Source organism: Crocodylus siamensis, chromosome 1, assembly GCF_052110815.1.
Source record: "Crocodylus siamensis isolate JL-2025a chromosome 1, ASM5211081v1, whole genome shotgun sequence".
NCBI lineage: Eukaryota > Metazoa > Chordata > Crocodylia > Crocodylidae > Crocodylus > Crocodylus siamensis.
The window spans coordinates 233,496,904-233,518,328 of NC_143395.1; the positions used below are offsets into that span (position 1 = coordinate 233,496,904).

At 48.5% G+C, this 21,425-nt stretch overlaps 1 protein-coding gene across 3 annotated transcripts; it reads right to left on the reverse strand.

The window, feature by feature from the left end:
• Positions 1 to 2,145: 2,145 nt before the first annotated feature.
• On the reverse strand, positions 2,146 to 21,126 carry LOC149874277 (uncharacterized). Of its 3 annotated transcripts, none has more exons than XM_090059241.1 (3): positions 19,527 to 21,126; positions 15,165 to 15,277; positions 2,146 to 14,645 (listed from the first exon to the last, which is right to left on the reverse strand). In XM_090059241.1, exons 2-3 carry the CDS (start codon positions 15,238 to 15,240, stop codon positions 13,741 to 13,743), a joined length of 981 nt encoding a protein of 326 aa, XP_089915367.1. In that variant the 5' UTR covers positions 15,241 to 15,277; positions 19,527 to 21,126; the 3' UTR covers positions 2,146 to 13,740. The 3 variants fall into 3 exon arrangements, with proteins under 3 accessions (XP_089915367.1, XP_089915347.1, XP_089915357.1); XM_090059221.1 differs by having other exon boundaries at positions 15,165 to 15,274; positions 19,527 to 21,125; XM_090059231.1 differs by lacking the exon at positions 19,527 to 21,126 and adding an exon at positions 17,012 to 19,515 and having other exon boundaries at positions 15,165 to 16,930.
• Between the last annotated feature and the right edge of the window lie 299 nt (positions 21,127 to 21,425).

Consider the following 21,425-nt stretch of genomic DNA (forward strand, 5'->3'; position numbering starts at 1 on the left):
CAGTGTATTTACAAGTCCTAACCTGCTGCGGAGTTTAATTTTGTGTGCCCTAATAGGAGTGCACATGTAGGTGCTGAGATGTTTACTGAGCAGTTAATTAGTCAACTGTACAGTAAACAACTCATGTGTTTAGCTGTAAACAATAGATTATTCAGCTATTTTATCAATGAATAGGTATTCAGGTTACCTGAAGCTTTGATGAGGATATGTTTTCACTAAGACCCTAGCTACATTATATTGATTCAGCATTCAGCATTTCTGGACAAGACCAACAGTCATGAATGATGCATGCCCCTGGAGGCTGGTGGGGGGCACAGTGACCCCCGGCAGTGTCAGCAGCAGGGGCATGTCAGTGGCGAGTGGGGAGGTTCCACAGGCAGCTGTTGTGGTGTTGGCAGCGGAGGCGGGCCAAGAGGTAAGGTCCTGAAGGCTGCTGTGGAGGTGTTGGTGGCAGGGGGTGGAGGGTGGCGAGTGCTGACTGGTGGTTGGCGACCACTCACAGATGCTGCCGGCAGTGTTGGTGGTGGCCAGTGGCAATCGGGAACCACCTGCAGACACTGCCAGTGGTGTCAGCAGTGAGGGGGAGGGGGAAACGGCAACCACCTGCAGGCGCCATCAGCAGCATTGGCGGCACTTTTCACAGAGGGTGCACCGCCAATCTCAGGGGGTGCATGTGCACCTGCGTGCACCCGCTATGTGTTGCCAAGTCCAACAGTTGTGCCACATTGCCTGCATCTCACCCATCAGAAGACCCTGATCCTGTTCTCAGCCATTGAGGGCTTTAACCAGAATGGGTAAGCGCCAAAGGCTTGAGTCCTTTGCTACACCCTATGCTGAGTGTACTTTCAGAGGGGGATACCATTCAAAGGCTCTTACACTGGATAGCTGTCAGTAAGAAGATGCAGTGGCACCTACGCGGCTAGTAATGGAGATTGTTCTCTGTCATCGTCCAATTTTGCTTCTCTCCCACTAACATCACTAAAACAATGTTTGTTTGTGTGTCTATTTTAAATAATACATGTTTGGTCTATTGATAAGACCAATATACTGTCCAGTTTTTTTTGGTGGGGTCAAGGAGGGAGGGGGACAGGAAAAAGTCATTTCTGAGATACGGCTTTCATCAAACGTCATCGCCGTGGATTCCTCACAAGCAAAAAGAATGAAATTCATCTCATCCCTGCGGGCTGTTTGGAAAATATCAGCATTGTGTTTGTTTTATCTGGCATATCACATCCAAAGTCTCACCCACTTATCAAATACTCTTTCAACTTCTGTCCAAAGATCACAAAGTATATTTGTTATTAATAAATCAATTTGTGCTTCTTAAGTACAAAGCAGCAACTCCCGTGTGTGTAACCTGGACTCTGCACAAACCACATCCTTTAGGAAGCAGAGTAGAAGTTTAAACAAATAAGAGCAATCAGAAGGAACCTGGAGTGGCCAGATAGTAGGAGATTATCACTTTTCTCCAGCCATAGAAGAATCAGTGATACAGAACACTTTCTTGGAGGAACAGTGTTTTTGCTGTCCTACTTTGGATGATGCTTTTGGTAGTTGTCTCCTTCTAGCCTGGAACAATAATCTTAAGGTTTAGGCCTGAACAATTAGAGTCAAGGAGCACTTAGCTGAAATCAAGTCTTGTAAATACTTATGCATGTGGCTGAACTCTTGACTGCTACACTTGTCCACAAATGTTTGCAGGAGTGGAGCAATTGGCCTGATCTTTTTAAAGCCCTGAATGCCCAGAACTCAAATGTCAACTAAAAATCTCTGAAAAATTGATAGACTAGCTTACATGTATGTATCAGTTTTCACTGGTTTGGGCTCCACATACCTCACCTTCACTGTAAACTGCTGTAAAATTAATTATAAGTACAGCAAAATCTTTGTAAATCGAGAATCAGTAGAGAGTTTATCATCCCCAATAAATACAGTTCCTAGTTAATTCAAGGTGCTATTTTGTAGTTGAAATTGTGGGTAGCCCGGGAGGTATGTGGTTGGTACCCCCTCTTCATTTGAATGGGTGTTGGCAGGATGTAAGTGTGCTGTGGGGGGGTGACTGCCTAGCTTCAGGCCAGCTCACCTCCGTCCCCTACAGTGCAGTGCAGAGCAGAGACCGGAGACACCCAATGATGTTTAACTATTTATAGGTTTAATTTTACAGTGCAGTGTCTATAAGCATATATAACTTGTGTATACTCACAAACACACACACACAATGTAAGTTCACAAAACAATTACTTTTCTTGAATGCCAGGCAATCTCAGCTGGGTATGGCAGTTGAAGGCACTATAACAGCATGGGCCCTGACCCTCTTTGGTCTTTCAGTTAGTGTACAGCCCCTACCCTCAGCAGGTTCTCCAGGTGGCTGGCAAGGGGCAATTGAAAGTAAAACACAGGTTAAACAGTCAGTTCAACCAACAAAACCTGGCAGGGATAAATCACTAGCTCAAACATACATAAGTGAAATTACATTAATAGGATTCAATACATAAAGATAACAAATACCATAAAGCAAATATTGAGTAAGGGGTGCTTCAGCAGGGGCCCTTAAGCAACTGGACTTCTAGCCAGCTGAATAAGGCCATAATCATCTCATAATACAACAATAACTACACAGGTTTACAGCAAAGGTCCCAACAATATAAAGAACAAGTCAGCAACAATGGTACTACAATTATGCCTAAAAGAAGGAGTGATACCTGGGAAAAGAGCAGGTTACCATATAGACACTCTATCTCCCTCCTCTAGGCCACATGACTAGCATGGTCCAGTGATGCTGAAGCTGGGTGGGGGGTCCTCCCCTGTGGAAATCCTTGTCTCCTCTCTTCTTTGGGACTGCAATCCCTTTTTCAGGTAACTCATGACTCCCAGCAATTCTAGTGGGCTTGGCTCTTCTCTCTCTCTAGGTTGGCTTCAGGGCTTCCCCTCCACACTGAGCTGGTTGCTCTGCCCTGCTGCTTCTTGCCGCAAGGCCTGGGCTGCCTCATGCAGCTATCCTGGCCTGTCAGCCCTCTCAGGACCTGTGCACCATGCTGTGCACCGGGGGCTCCTGTCTCACACAGGGATGAGGACTCGCGCTGCTTTGTGCAGCCGTGGGGTCCCTACGTCTTCTCCAGGCCTGTGCACCGCCCTGTGCAGAGGGGCTCCTGCCTCTCACAAGGTTGGGGAACCCACACTGCCTCATGCAGCCGCGGGGTCCCTTGAGCTCTCCTGGCCTTGTGCACCACCCTGGGCACTGAGGGCTCCTGCCTCTTGTCAGGATCCATGCTGCCTCATGCAGCCACAGGGTCCCTTTAACTCTCCAGGCCCCGTGTACCATCCTGTGCACCGAGGAGCCCCTGCCTCTTACAGGGCTGGGGACCCACACTGCCTTATGCAGCTGAGAGGATCCCTTAGCATCCTCCTGACCCTCTGTGCATCAATCCGTGCACTGACACCACGGCTCCCTCCATAGTGGGGCTGGGACGCAGCCTCTTGCTGCTTCCTGCTTAGCCGGGGCATCTTCAGGGTGCTTCTAGGGCAACCACTCTGCCCACTGGTCAGCTCCACCAGCTCTTCTGCAGATCATCAACATCCCCCATCAAAGTGGCCCATATGCTGGGCACTGGGCTTTCATCCCTTCCAGAGGCTCCGACCCCAGAGTGAAGACAGACCAATAGGAAAACCTGAGGGGTTAGTGCCCCCTCAGGTCCTCTTCTTTACCTTGCCCCAGGGTCATCAAGCCTGCCTTCTGCCTCCTCCTGATTGGTAGAAATGCCCCAGCAATCAGCCTGAGCCATTTTGTGCTCAAGTCAACTAGCCGGGTGGCCAGTGAGCCCACCCGCCAGGCTGCCACATGTGTTTACACTGCTTTAATTAGCTCACATCAAACCTACTAACTTCCCAGTGATGCAGGAGCTACACTGCACTGCTAATGGTTTAAAGGGAGTTAAATTACAGTGGAACTAGAGAAAAGACTATGGCTACAACATTTCTGTCACAAGAGGCTGCGAGACAGCTAGCTGTGAAGAATGCTTGAAAAATAGTGATGCTGTTTTGCATGGCTGACCACCATCAGCCATCATCTTTGGAAATAAAAATACACTCAGCCGCACAAGCATCACAGAGACATGATATCCTTATACTCTAGCAGAATCGTTTCATCACCTGCAGTCACCCAATTAAGCAGCAGTCCTTGCTGCTAAGCTTAATTGAATTCCTTGCTAAACATCCCAATTAAATAGATTTCCATGATTAAGTGGGTCTCAATTAGTGGAAACAAAGAGAAATATGGTCAAAACATTGGGCATACACTGTGTATATTAATGAGAGAGGGGACTGGTGTTTTTAGTGTTGGTGTTAATGAAAGACTATAGGACAATTAAAATAAAAACAGGTCCTTTGTGTTAAGAGCTAAATTCAACAACATGAGCCAAATTTATTGGCTTATTCCAGGAGAATGTGTTCTGACACAGCCAATTAATGAAGTACAAAAGGGTGGCACTGCACCGTGAGAGTTATCAGCCAATCAGTAGCTGTAGGACACGGTATTGTAACAAACAATACAGGGGAGATGCTGGCTAGAGTCTGCATTTCATTTACTGGCTTCACTCGTGTGACCTGGTTCATCATTCCAGTGGCTCTACCTGTATCCTGCCCACTGACTCTTTGGTACTGTTATGTCTCTAGCCTAACAGCTTTTGGGCACTGGATAGCCCTTTGGTGTGGGTTGTATATTGTATATCATCTTCCTTCCTTTACATTCTCAAAGTGCCAAAATACAGTGGTACAGATGACACCAATTTAGCTTTTTATGTCCATTTGAAAAGCTTACTTTTTTGTAGCAACTGGTAGAGTTGTTTAGATAATTCATTGTAAATGATATTCACTGCAAGTTTGATGTTGATAACTGCTCACAAAGGCCTGTTTTTCTTTATCTGACTAACTCTACCATTCCATCCATTGTTCAGAAAGGTAAGATCACCACAATACAAATTCTCCATGGAAGTATATAGAGGCTGTGAAAATTTGAACTCTGTAACACTGGTAAGTACCTCAGCTAGCTCAAAAGCCTTTGCTTTATTCTTTCCTGCTTCTTCATTATGGGTTTTGATTCTACCCTGCCACTGTCAACAGCCCATTCTCCAGCCAGTCAGACAGCTGATCCTTACCCTTACGCTTCTTCAGAGGAAAGAGAGTTTGACATGCACAATAATAGAGGTGCTGAAGGTTCTCCAGCTTCCTTTTTCACAGCAAGAGTTCACTGGTTTCTCCATAATTTGCTTCTTGAAAACATTTGGCTCCTTTAACTTAGACGGTAGCCTCTTTGGAAGCCTTTCTGTGATCTGTGCTCAGAGCCTAGCACAACATGGTTTGGTTCATCCCTAGGCCCTTGTGTACTCTTACACAAATAATAAGAAGAATTCTGAAAAATGGTTCCTGACTATTTAAGTAGCATTTGCTCACTGGCTTTAAGCTTCCCTCTTTTTCACACTCAGTTCCACCTCATCATTAAAAAAATTCCTGACCTTTCTGTAGAGCTTTACATTTCCAAAGCACTTGGCATTCATTTACGAATACATAAAGAATGGCTCCTTGTTGAATGCTGTTTACCTGTCCTCCTTCAGCATGGAACTGTCATCCCTCTGACACTTTCCTAAACCCTCGTGCCTTTTCATGTATCCCCATTCAGTATAGAAAGGAGCTATGCCTGAATGATCTCTGCAGAGGGTGGAGGGACACTTCATTCCAAACTAGTTGTATTTTTTTTTTTTGAGGATATGCTGGGTCTCAGAGAATGAGACCTCAGGGGAAAGCCACCTCATAGAAGCTGAGTTTAAAGATGCAATGCTTCTGCCAAAAGTCACCACTGCTTGAGTGTCACCAGAAAACCACTGGGGGTAGGTGTAACAGGGTGGTCTGTGCCTTTAAGGAAGAACAGTCAGCCCTATTAAGAAAGTGCAACTCTGGGGCATTTGGGTATGCAGGGAATGTCCCAGCTCCTAGAAAAGCTCCTAGAAAAGTAAGCAAAAGGAGGAAGTAAATTATAAAAGTTTGCTGCAAGGCAGGGTACTAGGCTGTTGTACTGGGGCCAGAGTAAAAAGGGTCTCCCTGTCCTAGTGCCTGGGACAGGACAGAAGAATCTTGTTTTGTATCTTTATTTATTTAAAAGACTGAACCTTGCTTTAGCGGTCTGGCTGAGAAGCTTCTCATGGAATGAATCCCCCAACAAAAGCCAGCAAACTAAGTTACCTACTTACAGTACGTCTACATGGTAGTCACAGTTGTGACTCGTAGTTTGGTCTCAAGCTGGCTTTATACTAACTAGTTTATGTACTGCTAACAGTATATATGTACCAGCAGCCCAGAGCTGAGCTCTGCATTTAGCCTGCTATGAACTCCCAAACTACTTAGTTTGGGTCTGCGTGCAGTAGATTATAGTCAATCCTGTGACTGCAGTGTAGACACACTCACAAATGGGATATCTGTACCTCTTTCTGTGGCAGAAGATACTAGGATTAAATAGCCTTGCTTCTCATTAATCTCTTATCTAAAGACTGACCTCCATAATAAAAGCAGATATGTCTGGATTAACTGCCTCCATGAGGACTCTCCCACTGGATGAAAATCCCAAGGTTGTACAGGATCAGCACATGAACTCTCTCTACAGGACTGTGGCCATGCCCACCTAAGGCTACACTGACAGTAGGGAGGGCTAATCCTCACATGCTGTTGCCAGGTAAGGCACTAGGTATCAAACAGTCAGTCCTGTGAGCTAGTCACCACCTGCCATCAAGGAGAAGTGTTATGAACAGATTCCCAGCTCACCTGGAGGACAGGAGTAAGAAGCACTGCTGCCATCTTCCACTCACTCTTCCTCCCTTTCAGCCAGTCATGGTGCAAGCTGACCTCTGGGAGGGCTTAGCTACACTTTTATTGCTGTTATGGAGAAGAGGAGGAGTGAAAAGCTGGGAGCATACAGAATAAAACTGCTGCTCAGGGTTAGCAACTCATGGCCACAGTGAGGCAGCAAGGAGAGGGGCAAGGGACCTATGGGGCTGATGCCAGTGCTTAAGAGGTAGGGTAACCACAAGTCCCTAATTGGGTGAGACAGTCCCGGAATGGGAACCTCAAGTCCTGGTCCTGGGCTGCATGATTCTGGGACAACATCTGTCCTGGATTTGCAGCATTGTGCAGGGATACATGGGAAATGGGGGGGTTTCCCCTTGCAGGCTGGCAGCATTCCAGCCTGCAGGGGGCTGCCAGGAGTGGGATGCAGGAGGTGCCATGTACATGCGTGCGCCTGCACAAATGCACAGGTCCAGGAACACAGCCAGGAGGCCTGGAGAGCAGCTCCCTGCAGGTAAGTCTATGAGGGGGGTATGTGTGTGTGGGGGGGTAGATTGAGTCCCCCACGGTGAGGGAGGGAACAAGGCAAGGGCTGGGGCACTTCCCCACCAGGACAGTGCATGGGGCTGGGACATGGGGTGGGACGGAGCCACGGGCGGCTTTTCTAGGGGGTAGGAAACAAGGGAGGCACATGCCCCCCCACATTTGTGCATGGGGCAGGGGTGGATGTGGGCTGCATGCTGTGGGCTCAGGGCTCCCCACCCTGCTGCCCTGCCTCCTGGCCACGCCACCATGGCAAGGCACCCCCTGCCTGCCCAGCAGCAGTGGGGTCGGTGGCATGGAGTTGTATACCCTGCTGCTGGCTGACAGGCAGGGGGTATATGGCCAGCATGGGACTCCAGGGGGAAAGGCAGCAGGGCTCCTAAGCCCACAGCAGGCAGCCCGTATCTGCCCCTCATGCTGCTTGGTTCTGGTCCAGCTACAGGTGAAGGGGTGTGGGGGGTAGAAAGCAGACATGTGTCCCACCTTTCCCTTTTGGCCAGCAATACAACCAGGCAGCATGAAGAGCAGATCCCACCCTGCCTTCCTGCCTTTGGGAGGGAAGGGCATAAGTGATGCAGGGAGGGCAAGGAAGGGCAGACTGAAGTCCCCGTGGTGAGGGAAGGAATGGGATAGGGTTGGGAGGTGGTGCTGCTGTCCAGCTGGGGCAGTGTGTGTGGCCTGGGCCTGGGGTGGGAATATGTGGCTGCAGGGCCCGGCTGAGGGAACAGGAGGGAGGCATGGGCTTGGCATCTCCGGCTTGTTCAGAGGGTGGTTGGAGGGCCGGCTCCCTGCCACCGTCTGCACTCCAGGGGAGGAGGCATGGGAGGGGCACATGCCCCCCCAGACTTATGTGCAGGGAGGAAAAGGATGCAGGCTACCTGCTGTAGGCTCGGGGTTCCCCACCCTGCTGCCCTTTCCCCAGGGTTCTCCACAGCCCAGCGGGTGGGACATAGCACAGGAAGGTGGAATGCCATCACCACCTCCAGGAGCCCTTCACCAGCCATACTGCCATGGTGAGGTGCCCCTTCCTGCCTGACAGCGTTGTCAGAGTGTGCCTGATGCTGCTGGGTGGGCAGGGGGGCCCTTGCCATGGTGGCACAGCTGGCACGGCGCTCCCAGTGGCAGTGGCAGCACTGAGCCTCTCTGCCCTCCCACATTGGGTCTTGTCTGCTGAGCTGAAGAAGCACCTGGGGGAGGGCAGCAGGGCAGAGAGCCCTGAGCCCCAGTGGGAGCCTGGATCTTCTTTCCCCCATGGGCTCTGCTCTGACTGTGCTGTCTATGGGGGGAGCCGGGCTCCAAGCTTCACTCTGGCCGCAGCAGTTGCCACCTCCCACATGGGGCATCTGGGGCTCAGGTGTTGCTGGTGGGGGTGGGGGGCTGCAGGCCCCTTTGGTCCTGTAGCAGCTGACCTCTGGCAGAGCTTGTGTAGGGGGTGGGGAGCAGAGGGCTGTGGGTTGGGAGTGAGGGGCACCTAGAGGGGTGGGAGGCTGTGTGTTGGGAGTGAGGGGCAACAGCATGGGGAGGACCGGGATACCAGCGTATCAGGGCTTCTCGGTGCCACAAAGTGGGGGGGGAAGAGGGGGGACTCACACAGCTGGACCCATATACTGATTAGTGAAGGGGGCAGGGGCAGCTCTGATTAAAAAAAAAACAAAACAAAACAACCCACAATCAAATGCCAAAATATATATGTATTTAGGATTTATTTTATTGTAATTATTGAGGCACTGGTAGGCTTCCAAATTGCTTTAAAATTGAAAATTTATCAATAAAACATTCTGGATAACTGATATACATAGCTATAGATAGTGGCTTTTCATTTTAATAATGGAAAAATGTGGCTTTTGGGGTTTTAATCAGAGAATTTTGAATTTTTATCAAAGAATTTGTGATTTTTAAACAGAGAAGACCAGGACCCCAGCTGATGATTTTTAGTATGCAAATACATGCCAAAGGAGCCAACACTCTGGAACTGTTCAGCGCTTGGCCACTAACAGTCAGGACCACTTAAGGTATTGCATGCTGGGCTCCCCAAAATTTGGTTTGATTCCATTCTTGATGCAAAGAAATCTTTCTAAAATAAATACTCTAGCTCAGGCATGATAGGAGAGGCACTGGGGAATGTATTATGCAGGTTGGACTAAAACAGATTATGCAAGCTTTATGCATGTTATGCAGGTTGAGTAAAACAGGGGAACCTGGAACCACTCATTGCTTCTAAGAATTCAGTCATCTATAAAATAAATGCATGGATAAGCACTTCAATAGGGTCTTTATCACACCAAAAACTTAGCTGCCTTTTTCTGAAAAGCTTAGGTGGACATAGCAGAACTTGCAGTTGATACTCAGATGGGGGGTGAGAGAGACCTTCAGCCAGCTACTTTGTGGAAGTGGGATTAGGATCAGTACATGAGTTGTAGAAGAACATGAGTGTGGCATTAGATTCAGAAGGATGCAGTAATCAAAGCAAACACCAACAATGGGTCTAAGTCTGCTGGAACTCTCCCTGCTACAGGCATACAGAATTTGATTTTAGTGCTTATACACAGCATGGGTTTTTCTTGATTCTGGTTCTAGAGGTAACAGGATGAAGTTCAATGTGGACAAATGCAAGGTGCTACACTTTGGGGAGAATAATCAAAAACACAAATACCAAATGGAGGACATGGGGCTGGATGGCAGCTCTATGGAAAAGGACTTGTGAGTTTTGTAGGTCACAGAGGGCATGTCTACATGAGACACTTAATGAGAAAAAGACTAATTCTACTGTGTGTTAACACAGCAGGCAAGACCCATGATAACGTGGTAATGTGGAGTAGGTTTAGTCTAATGTGCATTAATATTACTAAAAAAGCATCCATTTGCGCTAATGTGCAGTACCGCCAATTACAGCGCATTAAGTTAGAACCTGTCTTTACAAATGCTAAACTTAATGCGTTGTAGTTACGGTGCATTAATGAACACACAGGCACACCCAGACTCAATACGAGTCTGCAGCATGATGCAGTCGCACAAAAGGCAAATGTGGTTTTGGGCTGCATCAATAGAAGCATTAGGTACAAGACATAGGAAGTGATAGTGCCTCTACTTGGCACTGGTTAGGTCTCATCTGGAGTATTGTATGCAGCTCTGGACCCACTTTAATTTCACATTTCAAAAAGGACTTGGAGAAATTAGAGTGGGTCCAGAGGCAGGCAACTAGGATTAAAAAAGACTTGGAAAGCAAACCATAAGAAAGGCTGAAGGAGCTAGTATAGTCAGCTTGCAGAAAAGGCACTTAAGAGGGGGCATGATACTAAGTCTTCAAATACTTGAAGGGCTGTCATAAAGAAGACGGAAAGCTTCACCTTCTCTCTTGCTGCAGAGAGGGGGACATGGACCAACGGTTTGAAGTTGCAGCAAAGTAGGTTTAGATTGGATATCAGGAAAAACTTCTTCTGTGTTAGAACAGTTAAGCAGTGGAACAGACTGCCTGGGGAAGATGTGGACTCTCCGTCACTGGAGGTGTGCAAGAAGTTGGACAGTCACTGATTAGGGAAGATCTAGACCAGTGGTCTCCAAACTTTTTTGATCGTGCACCCCTATCAGTAAAAAATTTTTGAGCACACCCCCCCAATATATGTATATTTATGCATTTATAAATTATATACATATACTACTGTACTAATATATTATGTACAATATATATAGATAAAAAATAAATATAGATAGAAGTTCTAATATTTTCTTCCCGCACCCCAACGGATCATCTTGCGCACCCCACTTTGGAGACCACTGATCTAGACTACTATAGGCATTTCCTGTGCTTCTGGGCTTTGCTGGTTGCCCCTACCCCCCTTTCTGCTACGTGCCAGCTTGTTTTTATTTCTCCCTCAGAGGCATCAGGTTTTGGATACAGCCAAGGCTGGCGACTTTGTTTAGGGTGTACCAATGCTCCTGCTGAGACCAAAGCTGGAGGTTCCTGGCTAGAGGCTCTTGCCCCTCCATTCAGGGTCAGACCAATCACCATACTTGGGGTCAGGAAGGAATTTTACTCCATGGTCATACCGGTATGGCCCATGGGGGGTTTTGCCTTCATCTGCAGTGAAGTTGTGGCCCTCTACCAAGATCTCTTGAGCACATATTGACATTTCATAGAAGCAGGACAGTGGCTGCCATGGTTCCCCAGCATTACCTGTGGCAGGTTATGTCTTGTGTTTGTCAGGGTTGATGGTGGTTTTACAAAGGGTATTTTTAGACTTGCAAGCACCGCAGCACCAGGTACTTTGAAAAGTGCTTGGCGCTGTGACATTTGCAGTTGTATAAACGGCGAGATTCATCTCAGCACTGAGAAAATGGCAGCAGTGTGCTTTTGAACTAAGACACATAGAAGGTGCTTTAGTTCAAATGCATGCTACCATTTTCTGTGCGCATATGTGCATTTTGCCACTTATACAATTAACCAAGTCTGCTCCAAAACAGCGGATCTCCAGTGCGTTGTGGGACAAAAAAGTATGTGTATAAATGGCCAAAGTTTAGATGATGAATTTGGATAGGATGGTCTGGATAGGGATGATTGTGCCTCAGGCAGGGCACTGGACTAGATGACCTCTGCAAATCCCTTCCAGCCCTCTAGGTTTCTAGGAAAGAAGGAAACTCATTTAAAATAATATCTGGCCTAGGCCCAGGAACTGAAGATGGGTGGCTAGAGAGGGAGTAGTTGCCTCTGGCTTCCTCAGGTCACAGCTTTATTGTATAGCCTGTCTTCTTCCTCAGAACCAATGTTTGTATGTTTCCTTGTGATCTTTACTCTCACTTGATAAGACTTCATGATCATTAACATTATCCCTGCATTCAGATCTGTAACAAAAAATTGGAAGCCCAACATATTGGTACACGGCATGTTCTGGGCTAAAGTATAGTGTGATTTCTTCCCCATTTGGATCTGTGGGTGGAGTGGGCATTTCAATAGTTTTGTGTTTGTTACAAGAAGTTCTTTTTGAGCTACAAGTATTGACATCTCCAATCTTATTGCCAGTTCTCCCACCCCCCACTCCAAGCTGTTGCCTGAACTAGAATCCATTTTCAAAGAGTACACGTTTTATGTCACAAGGAATGCCTATGCAACACATCCTTGGGGGTCAGTCCTTGTCACATTCTGGCTATTCTGCCCCCCGCCTCACCTTCCTGGATAGAAAGTCAGATGGTAGAGGCTTTATAAATATTATAAAAGCACAAGCAATAACACACTATGATTTTCTGAAACATGACACAGTGCCCCACAATTCCAAATCCAACATGTGCTAAGCTAAAAAAAGGGTTATTCATGAAACTTTAAATTCATGTTAATATTTAATGCATTTAATAAAAAAATATAAGTTGGACAATAGTTCATTTTCCAATGAATATCACCTTTCATCAATTGCCAATTAGCAGATAACAGTTTAAAAAAACCCTCCATGCTGTTAACACCTTTACAAAATGTTCATTAATTTCCACCCACAAAAGGCAACTGAAGAAACTTACTGAGAGAAACTTCTATCAGGATGTTAATTGCCTTTATTGTTCTCCATGATTTAAACTGTCAGACAACAGCACATTTGTACAGACATTAAGTTTATGGCCTTTTATTTGGCAAAAACATTTAAAAGAGTATGGCCCCATTGCAGGCCGTCACAAATGGGGACATCTACACTGTACTGACTGCAGCTCATGCAGACATTTCCAAATTGGCCAGGGTCCTGCAAGCAATGTATCTATGGCAGCACAGACTGCAACCTCGTCTGCAACCTCCTTGGAAAAGCTTTATAACCACTTCTATGCTGAGCCCTGTTCAAGCACTGTAGCTACAGTAGCAGACCCTGAACAAGATAGCTTAAAACCAGCTCAGATGCATCTACATGAGCTGCCCTGTCTGCAGTGTAGGCATATCCAGTGCGAGTATCATATGGTGGAATCAATAAATATCAATAGATGATAATACCTAACCCCCCCGCCCTCTCAGTAAGAACCAGAAAGCAGGGAGACGGGAACTTGTGTTTCAAGAAGGAGCTACATGCCTGGGAAATGGTCTCACTGCAGTGGCAAAGCCTGCTCAGTTTACCAGGCAATGATTTGGTTTTAGCTGCAGTTTTCAGGGTGTTTCTTGTCACCCCTAAAAGTCAAAGGCACTGATTCTCCTCATGCTCTACCTTCCCTGTCCCTTCCTGTCCTGCTGCAAGCAACATACATCCCTCTCTCCTCCTTCCCCAAATGACAGTGTGAACTGTGCCCCCTGACCAGGCCAGGCTAGACAGATAACATTCTTCTCCCAGGGCTCCCCGCCAGTCTCGGCTGGCTTTCTCTATTCAGGTTGCTCCCTTGCTCCCCTGGGTGGGTCAATGGGCCCTATGCAGTATGGTGTTTCTGGTGACGCACGAGCTGAGGTTGGAAGCGGAAGCACTTCCCACACTGGGTGCAGCAGTATGGCTTCTCCCCTGTATGGATGCGCTGGTGTTTCAGGAGGTTGGAGTTCCCACTGAAGCCCTTGCCACAGGCTGGGCATGTGTAGGGCTTCTCCCCAGTGTGGGTGCGTATGTGGTTGATGAGGTCTGAGCTTTGGCCAAAGCACTTCCCACACTCGTGGCAGGCATACGGCCGGATCCCACTGTGGACCCGCTGGTGCTGCAGGAGGTGAGAGCGCTGGCTGAAGCTTCTGCCACACTGGGGGCACTTGTAGGGCTTTTCGCCCGTGTGCATGCGCTGGTGCTTGATGCAGGTGGAGCTGTCGCTGAAGATCTTCCCACAGTCAGCACATACGTAGGGCTTGTGGCCCGTGTGGATGCGCTGGTGCTTGATGAGGTTTGAGCTCTGGCTGAAGCTCTTCCCACACTCATGGCATGTGTAGGGCTTCTGTCCCGTGTGCACACGTCGGTGTTGGATCAGGTGGGAACTCTGGCTAAAGCCCTTCCCACAGTCTGGGCACTGAAAGGGCCTCTCTCCCGTGTGCATGCGCTGGTGCTGGATCAGGTGGATGCTCCGGCTGAAGCCCTTCCCGCATTCTGGGCAGATGGTTGGGCGCTCGACCCTGGATGCTCGGCGGGCTGTAGAGTCCACTGGCTGTTTTTGGAAGGCTCCTTCATGGCTGGGGGCTTTGAGAGGGGCATCCCTCTCTGCTATAGCAGGGCTGCTGGGCACACTCTGGATGAGTTCTTGGGCAGTCTCCTCATCAAAGCCTGGCATAAGCAGCCCATGCAGCTCCGGGCTCTCAGAACAGTTCAGCTGAAGTGTCTCCTCATCTCCACTTTCGCTTCCTGGCAAAATGAGAGTCCAGAGAGGTGGCTTTTTTAGTGAGGGCCGGGGGGAAGGAAAGGGAGAGACTGAAAAGCATGCAAGACAAAGGAATGGTATCAAAGGCCATCATCTTTCTCTCAGACAGGAGAAGCAACCAAGCAGCTTGGTTTTCCTGTCTTATTTTAGGGCTCAGAGTATCTGTGAGCGGACAGAGCACAATCAGGCAGAAAGGTACATGTGATACCTGCCCTGGAGAAACGAGAGCATGTTAAAACCCTCTACATGAGGGGAGGGTCACTGCTGGAACTGCCATTTTTTAATTCACTTGTAACAAACCCACATTACAAGGCTAATGCTGGCACAGAGGCCACAAAAAAGCCATGAGACTAAGGAGATGCCCATGCAGCTTCTGGGAGGCGCCAGCTGTTGAAGGGGCTACCACAGCTGCCAGAAAGGATTAGTCTTTGATCGCTCATGGAACTCAGCCAAACCACGGAGTTAATGTAGACAAGGCTCAACTTTTTTAACTCATGTCTCACCTGTGTGAGTCACCTCCAAGAGTTTGCTTTCCCCAAAGGCCTGAAGATCTGGGACTGAGAATCCCTCTTCTTCCATCTGGGAGGGTATGTCAGGTTAACGGCTGGAAATGCTACTTGTACAAAAGATAGACCATTGATATTTTGGCTTATTGCATATAAGATCAAGACTTGGGTAAAAGGTGTTTTAAACCGACCCTCTTTAAAGATAAGTGAGGAGGAAACAGAAGGGATGAGCCATTTGATTAGGAAAACATTCAGGGACAACCTTTTGGGATATATGAGGCATAGCAGTAGATGCATCTTATCTCCATCAGAAATTCAAGGATTCTTCTTAACGGGAGAGTGATGTATGATATACATAGCATATAAAGCCAGCAGAGAACCTAGAATCACATTTCCAGACATAGGTATGTGCAAATATAGAAAATCCTAACAATGCTTGTATGGACAGGAGATTAATTTGGCCATGTGCTCAGTTACTGAGAGGGATAGAAGAGGTACACTTACTGCACGCTACCCACTCAGCGTGTTTGTATATTCTTACCAGGCAGTAAATGAAAGCTAACACATTGGCAACTTAGTCCCCAGGGAAAGAGGTGTAAGTTACCTAGGGTGAGCTTCCACTGGCTGTATGGTAGGGGCATGCACACAGATAGTTTCAGCAGAACAACTCACATGCAGTGAATCCCTGCCCCACCCCATTCCTGTTGTTATGGTACTTATGTCTATACCCTTAGAAACATCACTGGGCTTTACTGGGATGCACCAACCAGGAACAGATTCTTCCCCAGAAGAACTCAAGGACATGGTAGGCTGCCAGCTGCATTTCTGAAAATCCTTTTAAATAAGAGGTGACATTCTTACCTAGGCTCTAGGGACATAAAGGTCTGGTTCCCCACCTCTACCCCAGGAAGATGGTAACAAACAAACAACAAACTCCTACCCACTGAGAGGACAGCGTGGTAATTCTCCAGCACAACATCCTTGTAAAGCCCCGTGAATTTTTGTTAAAAAGCTCTACTTTGTCTTTGGACAGTATTGCCTCCCTGTCATATCCCACCAATGCCTTCAACAAGCATTCGTTTAAGCAGAGTTTAGTGAACATGTAGCATGGGGTAGTACAAATGGCATAAGCGGGTAGGATCAGAAGTCACTGCAGAGAAGAGGGAAGAATGGATGAGGCAGGGGCAGAGAAAGGGGAGGAATAACCCGCTAAACATAAGAATGGAAGAAAGCTGAAAGCAGGGTGCACCTAGGGGGTACCATGACCAGCTAACATGTTAAAACAAGCTACTGTCTCATCCACACTGTTATTTTAAAATCTGTTAACCCTGTTTGCTCTAGCAAGTCCCTGCCTTGTTGGCTGCCAGTGCCATTATAAGACCTGGCATGTGTATTCTGCAATTGATTCCAGAATACCAACCTTTCTCCTTTACCTGGTGTGTCCTCCTGCCCTGCCTTTTGCCTGTCAGACTAACATAGCACCAAACCATTTTCCCTTACCTAGGGAATGATCCCTAGGGAGGGAAACCACACATGTTTGGGGACTGTCCAAACTAATACAAAGGTGTGAAGTAGTTCAAGTTAATTTGCAAATCAGGTCACTGGAGGAAGGGCCTAAAAGCTTGTCCAGCAGTTCTCTCAACTATACAGCTGGTCCAGTCAAAGGCAGCACGAAAAGCCTCTTTCCTTTTATGCATTTCTTAGACTATTTTAGGGTTCTTGGTTGTAGCTGTGTTGGTCTAAGGACATAGGCAGGCAAGGTTCTTTGGGTAGATGTGAGATCTTTTATTAGATTTAGTTGTTCTAATAAAAGATCTCACATCTACCCAAAGAACCCTGTCTACCTTTTTCTGGATTACAGCACTCCAACCCTACCAAATCATTCACAAGAGGTTTCTACTTTTGATTAAGATAGAAAGATAGGCTATACTCCTTAGGTGCACCCATTCACTTATCAGAGATGGAGCTGCAAGTTAGCTGCAGAGTTAGTAGTGAATAAAGGTTGGTAGCCTATAGATTTCAGTGCTAAGAAGCCACGAATAGGGCAGTTTGCATTTTCTCAGGTGCCAGTGTTGTAAATTGTTTGGCATTTCCCTTAAAGCACCTTAAAAATCATGCAATAGTGACCTTTCAAGCCCTGATGTCAACAGGAAAAAAATCATTAGAAAACCTGAATCCGAATGCTTCAAAAGCCATCGGGGGAGTAAGAGGCACCTTTTTTTTTTTTTAGAAGAAACCATTTTGCAGAGCCTGTCTCATGACTTTTGAATGCCTGGGGCTGGCTGCATGGCGCACAGGTCATTTCACATATTCTGAGCTTCACAATATGTTTATCGGGGGGGACTAGAAGAGAAAGATTAAATTCTACAGGAATGCTTTGGGCAGGCAGCAACTGACTCTACTGAATCTAGGGAGCTCTAAACTCCTTCTTGGCAGCTTCTTGATAACATAAACACTGGGAAGTGCTGTATGTCCAAGACTTGTCTGTTACAAAATATTGACTAGCATGTTCTCAGTGTCTGTCCACACTAAAGATTTTGGCAGCCTTTCAACAGGATAGTTGCAACAGTGCAATGCCCTCATGTAAACGGCAAAGCCACTATAAAGGTAGGATGGACTAGAGCCTTGTCTGCACTACAAGGTGACACTGGTGGCTACCCACCGGCAACAGTAACTCTCTTTACTGCACTGTCAGCAAAGATGAATTAGGGGAGGGGCAATTATTTCAACATGCAGGGAGTAGGCTGTATTTAGAGCTCATATTCATGTCAGCATCAGCTTCCAATGGAAATAACCAGTCAAAATATAAACAATGAGGCAAGATAAAGGGAGAGGTGCCTCACTTCTCCCCAGATCGACAGGAAACTCTTCAGCATGGGATACCTTTCATGCATGCCCAGTCTGCCAAGTAGCTCACTGGCCAGTCTGGAGCAGGAAAAGAAACAAGAGTCTTTTCCTTCCCTGTGGTCATGGCATCCCTTGCTCTCTCTGTGTGTTGGGAGGGGGTGGAAGGGAAAGAGAAACAGAGATGATGAACCATAACCTTTTCTCGCTGGCTGGTAAATGGTATTCTCAGGGGGTTTGCATTCTTTGCTGGGAGACAAGAAAAGCACAGTTTTGGGTGCATTACTGAGATGCACAAACCACAATCCATCTCGGTCTTTGCCATCTACCCTCATTTTAATTTGGGGTTTCAGCAGGCTGCTTGGACAGCTCTAGCTTATTCCCAGGGGCTTTCCCTCAGTACCCTGATGCCACATGTGGCTTGTACATGGCCTGGGGGCTGACCACCTCTGTCTAGACGGGGTCTTTCATTTGAAGCCTAGCTGTCTCTCAATCCAAGGCAGTTCCGGCGGCACTGAGGTTTTTTGGAATTGCAAGACTGGCTGTGGCTGAACCATATGGTTTCCTCCAGAGCCCTAAGTTACACAGGGGTGGGCAAAATGCGGCTCGGGGGCTGGTAGCGGCCCGCCAGGCCATTCTATCCAGCCTATGGGGTCCCTAAAAAATTTAAAACTTAACATTAATCTGCCCTGGGCTGCCTGTCATGTGGCCCTTGGTGACTTGCCAAAACTCAGTAAGCGGCCCTCTGCCCAAAATAACTGCCCACCCCTGGAGTAACATCACACTCCACAGGGCACCCAGGGGTTTTTGAGCTGCTGCTCCCACAGCAGAGGCGGTTGGCACTGCAAAGGTCTCACATAAGAGTCCCCCAGTGGTCCAAATCAGCTTGACAAACACTGCCATTGGCCTGAAAAGTGAGGGAATGGCCCTCTCCCACTGCTGCCTGTTTCATTCTGCCCCTTGCCGGCACAATACCAGGGCCTGGCTACCACAGGTACGACATGACAGGCTGGTGCCCTGGGCCACCCTGCTTCTGCCTGCAGCCACCCCCTGAGCTCTCACACAGGAGCCTATGAGGGGGCAGCCGGGACCCAGGCCCTCTCCTCCCCATCAGCAGTTTCCCGGGGAGAGCGGCTTGGCAAGGGTGGGGAGGGGGTGCAAAGGGGAAGGCAGCCGGGTGAAGGGCTGCAGGGCTGGGAGTGGGGGCAGTGGAATGGTGCAGGGAAGGAGGGGTCTGCATGGAACGCTGCCCGGGGGAATAGAACGTTCAACTGGGGGATGGAACCCTGCGCTGGGGGGAGGGGCGGGAATAGAACGCTGGACTGGGGAATGGAACGTTCAGCTAGGGGGTGGAACGTCGGACTGGGGGCAACAGAAGGCTGCGGGGGCCGGGGGGAGGGAGGCAGGGCCCAGGCAGGCGAGGGGAGCGCAGTCCCCGCCGGCCGCAGCGCTCCGCTCCGCTCCGCTCCCCGGGGCTCTACCCCCGCCCGCCAGCGGGGCACCGGCTCGGCCTACCTGCAGGGCAGGACGCCGCCTGCCGCGGATGCTGCGGCCCGGCCGGGATGCTGCAGCCGAGCCCACGGGCTGCAGCTTCCTGCTCGGGAGGGCAAAGGATGCTTCCTGGGAGGAGCAGGAGCGCGGCAGCGGCGCCCAAGGGAGGAGCGGAGCGGAGCGGTCCCTGCCGCCTGGCTCGTGGCATCTCACGTGGAGCTTCCGCCCGGGGCAGCTCGGGGTCCTTCCTGCAGCCGCAGAGCAGCGGGGCGAGAAGGCCCCTCAGAGGCCGCCTGAGCTCTGCCTAAACCATTCTGTGCATCCATCCTCCGAGCCCGGCACCAGACTGCCCTCAACCCTGGGGCAGCACAGGCCTGGCCCCCAGCCTCCTGCTAGCCCTGCAGACATCACTCCTGAGATACACCTGGGGTTTCACATAGGGACCCCTGGCTTTGGAAGCAGGCTGCCCACCTTGCTGGGCACTCTGGGAGCCTCTTGGCCACAGAAGACTTGATATAGCATTTTCCTGTAGGAAAAAAAGAGTGCAAATGAAGAGCTGAGGGGCCCCTACTGAAAGGGCCTTGTGTCTCAAAAAGTTGAGAACCGCTGCCTCAGATGCATGGGCAGATGCGGGCTTTTGAAATAGCTGCTGGGGGTGAAGTGCCTCATCTCCTACGGCACCGCACGAGGTTTGCCAACCCTCCTGGACTGGCCAGGAGTCTGCTGGAATCGGCATCAATCTCCCAGTGACTATTGACAGCAATCTGGGAGACTGATACTGTGAATGGGTTGAACAGTACAATTAATGATATTGCATCATGTTGTGGGGGGGGAAATCTGGAATAGCTTCAGTCAGAGTTACCAACCCTCTGCAGCACACATCTTCCTCCTGGTCAAAAAGAAACGAGAATATTTGTTAGTAGGCCGGGAGGCCTAGTGCTGCTTTGAAGCAAAAACAAAGATAAGTTCCTCAAAATGGATTAAAAACAATCTGCAGGGCTGTGACACAGGAACTTTGTGACCAGGAACAGCTAGCAGACAGCAGACGGGAAGAAGAAAGACTGGCTTGATTGGTGAAACATCAGGACCATTCAGAAGAAGAGGGTGGTTAATACGGGTGAAATTAAGAGTTTAGAAGGAATTGGGTAGATGCAAACAGTCCAGGAAGTCAACTGACTCCCTTAATACTGCCTGGCTTTATCTACATGAGACGCTGACAGTGCAGTAGCTCATTACTACTGCACAGTAGCATCGCATGGCACAAAGCATGATGAAGTGCTACTGCACAGTCAGCATCACCTAAAAGCTGTTCGGCGATGCTGCTCTGGTTACTGCACAGTCATCTAGTACTTGTGTCTGCAAGTACTAAATGACTGTGCAGTAACAACTGCACGAGACCAGTGTCTCATATAGACATGGTTGCTGAGTAGAAGTGCTACCTTTGGGATTGTAGAAGAGAGCTTGGCAATGTAATTTAAGTGTGCCTCTGGGCCTCAGAAGTCCTGAGAACCCCCACCCTTTCCCCCACAAGAAGAACTTGAACCTTCCTGTGGATTTGGGAGAGCTGATTTCATAGAATCAGAGAACATGAGGGCTGGAAGGGACCTCAGGAGGTCATCTAGGGCAGCGATTCTCAACCTTTTTGTACCAGGACCCATTTGTAAACACTGATGGCCAATCCCAACCCAGTGCCCCTCACTCCCACCCACAGGCCCCAGCCCCACAGTGTGTGGGGCATGGAGGGCCCCCAAGCAGCCCCTTGTGGGCTGGAGCTCTGCCAGCCTGCAAGAGAAAAGTCAGTTTCCCATATTTTTCTCCTTTTAAAGGAGACTACATTTTTAAAGTTTGTTCATGACCCTTTCATATATTCTTGTGACCCACTTTTGGATTGGGACCCATGACTTGAGGAATGCTGCTCTAGTC

Bases quoted from the DNA above. Each gene is read 5' to 3' on its own strand.
- LOC149874277 (XM_090059241.1), bottom strand. From the start codon at position 15,240: ATGGAAGAAGAGGGATTCTCAGTCCCAGATCTTCAGGCCTTTGGGGAA. The intron at 14,646-15,164 runs GTGAGACATGAG...TCATTTTGCCAG, and splicing joins CTTGGAGGTGACTCACACAG to GAAGCGAAAGTGGAGATGAG.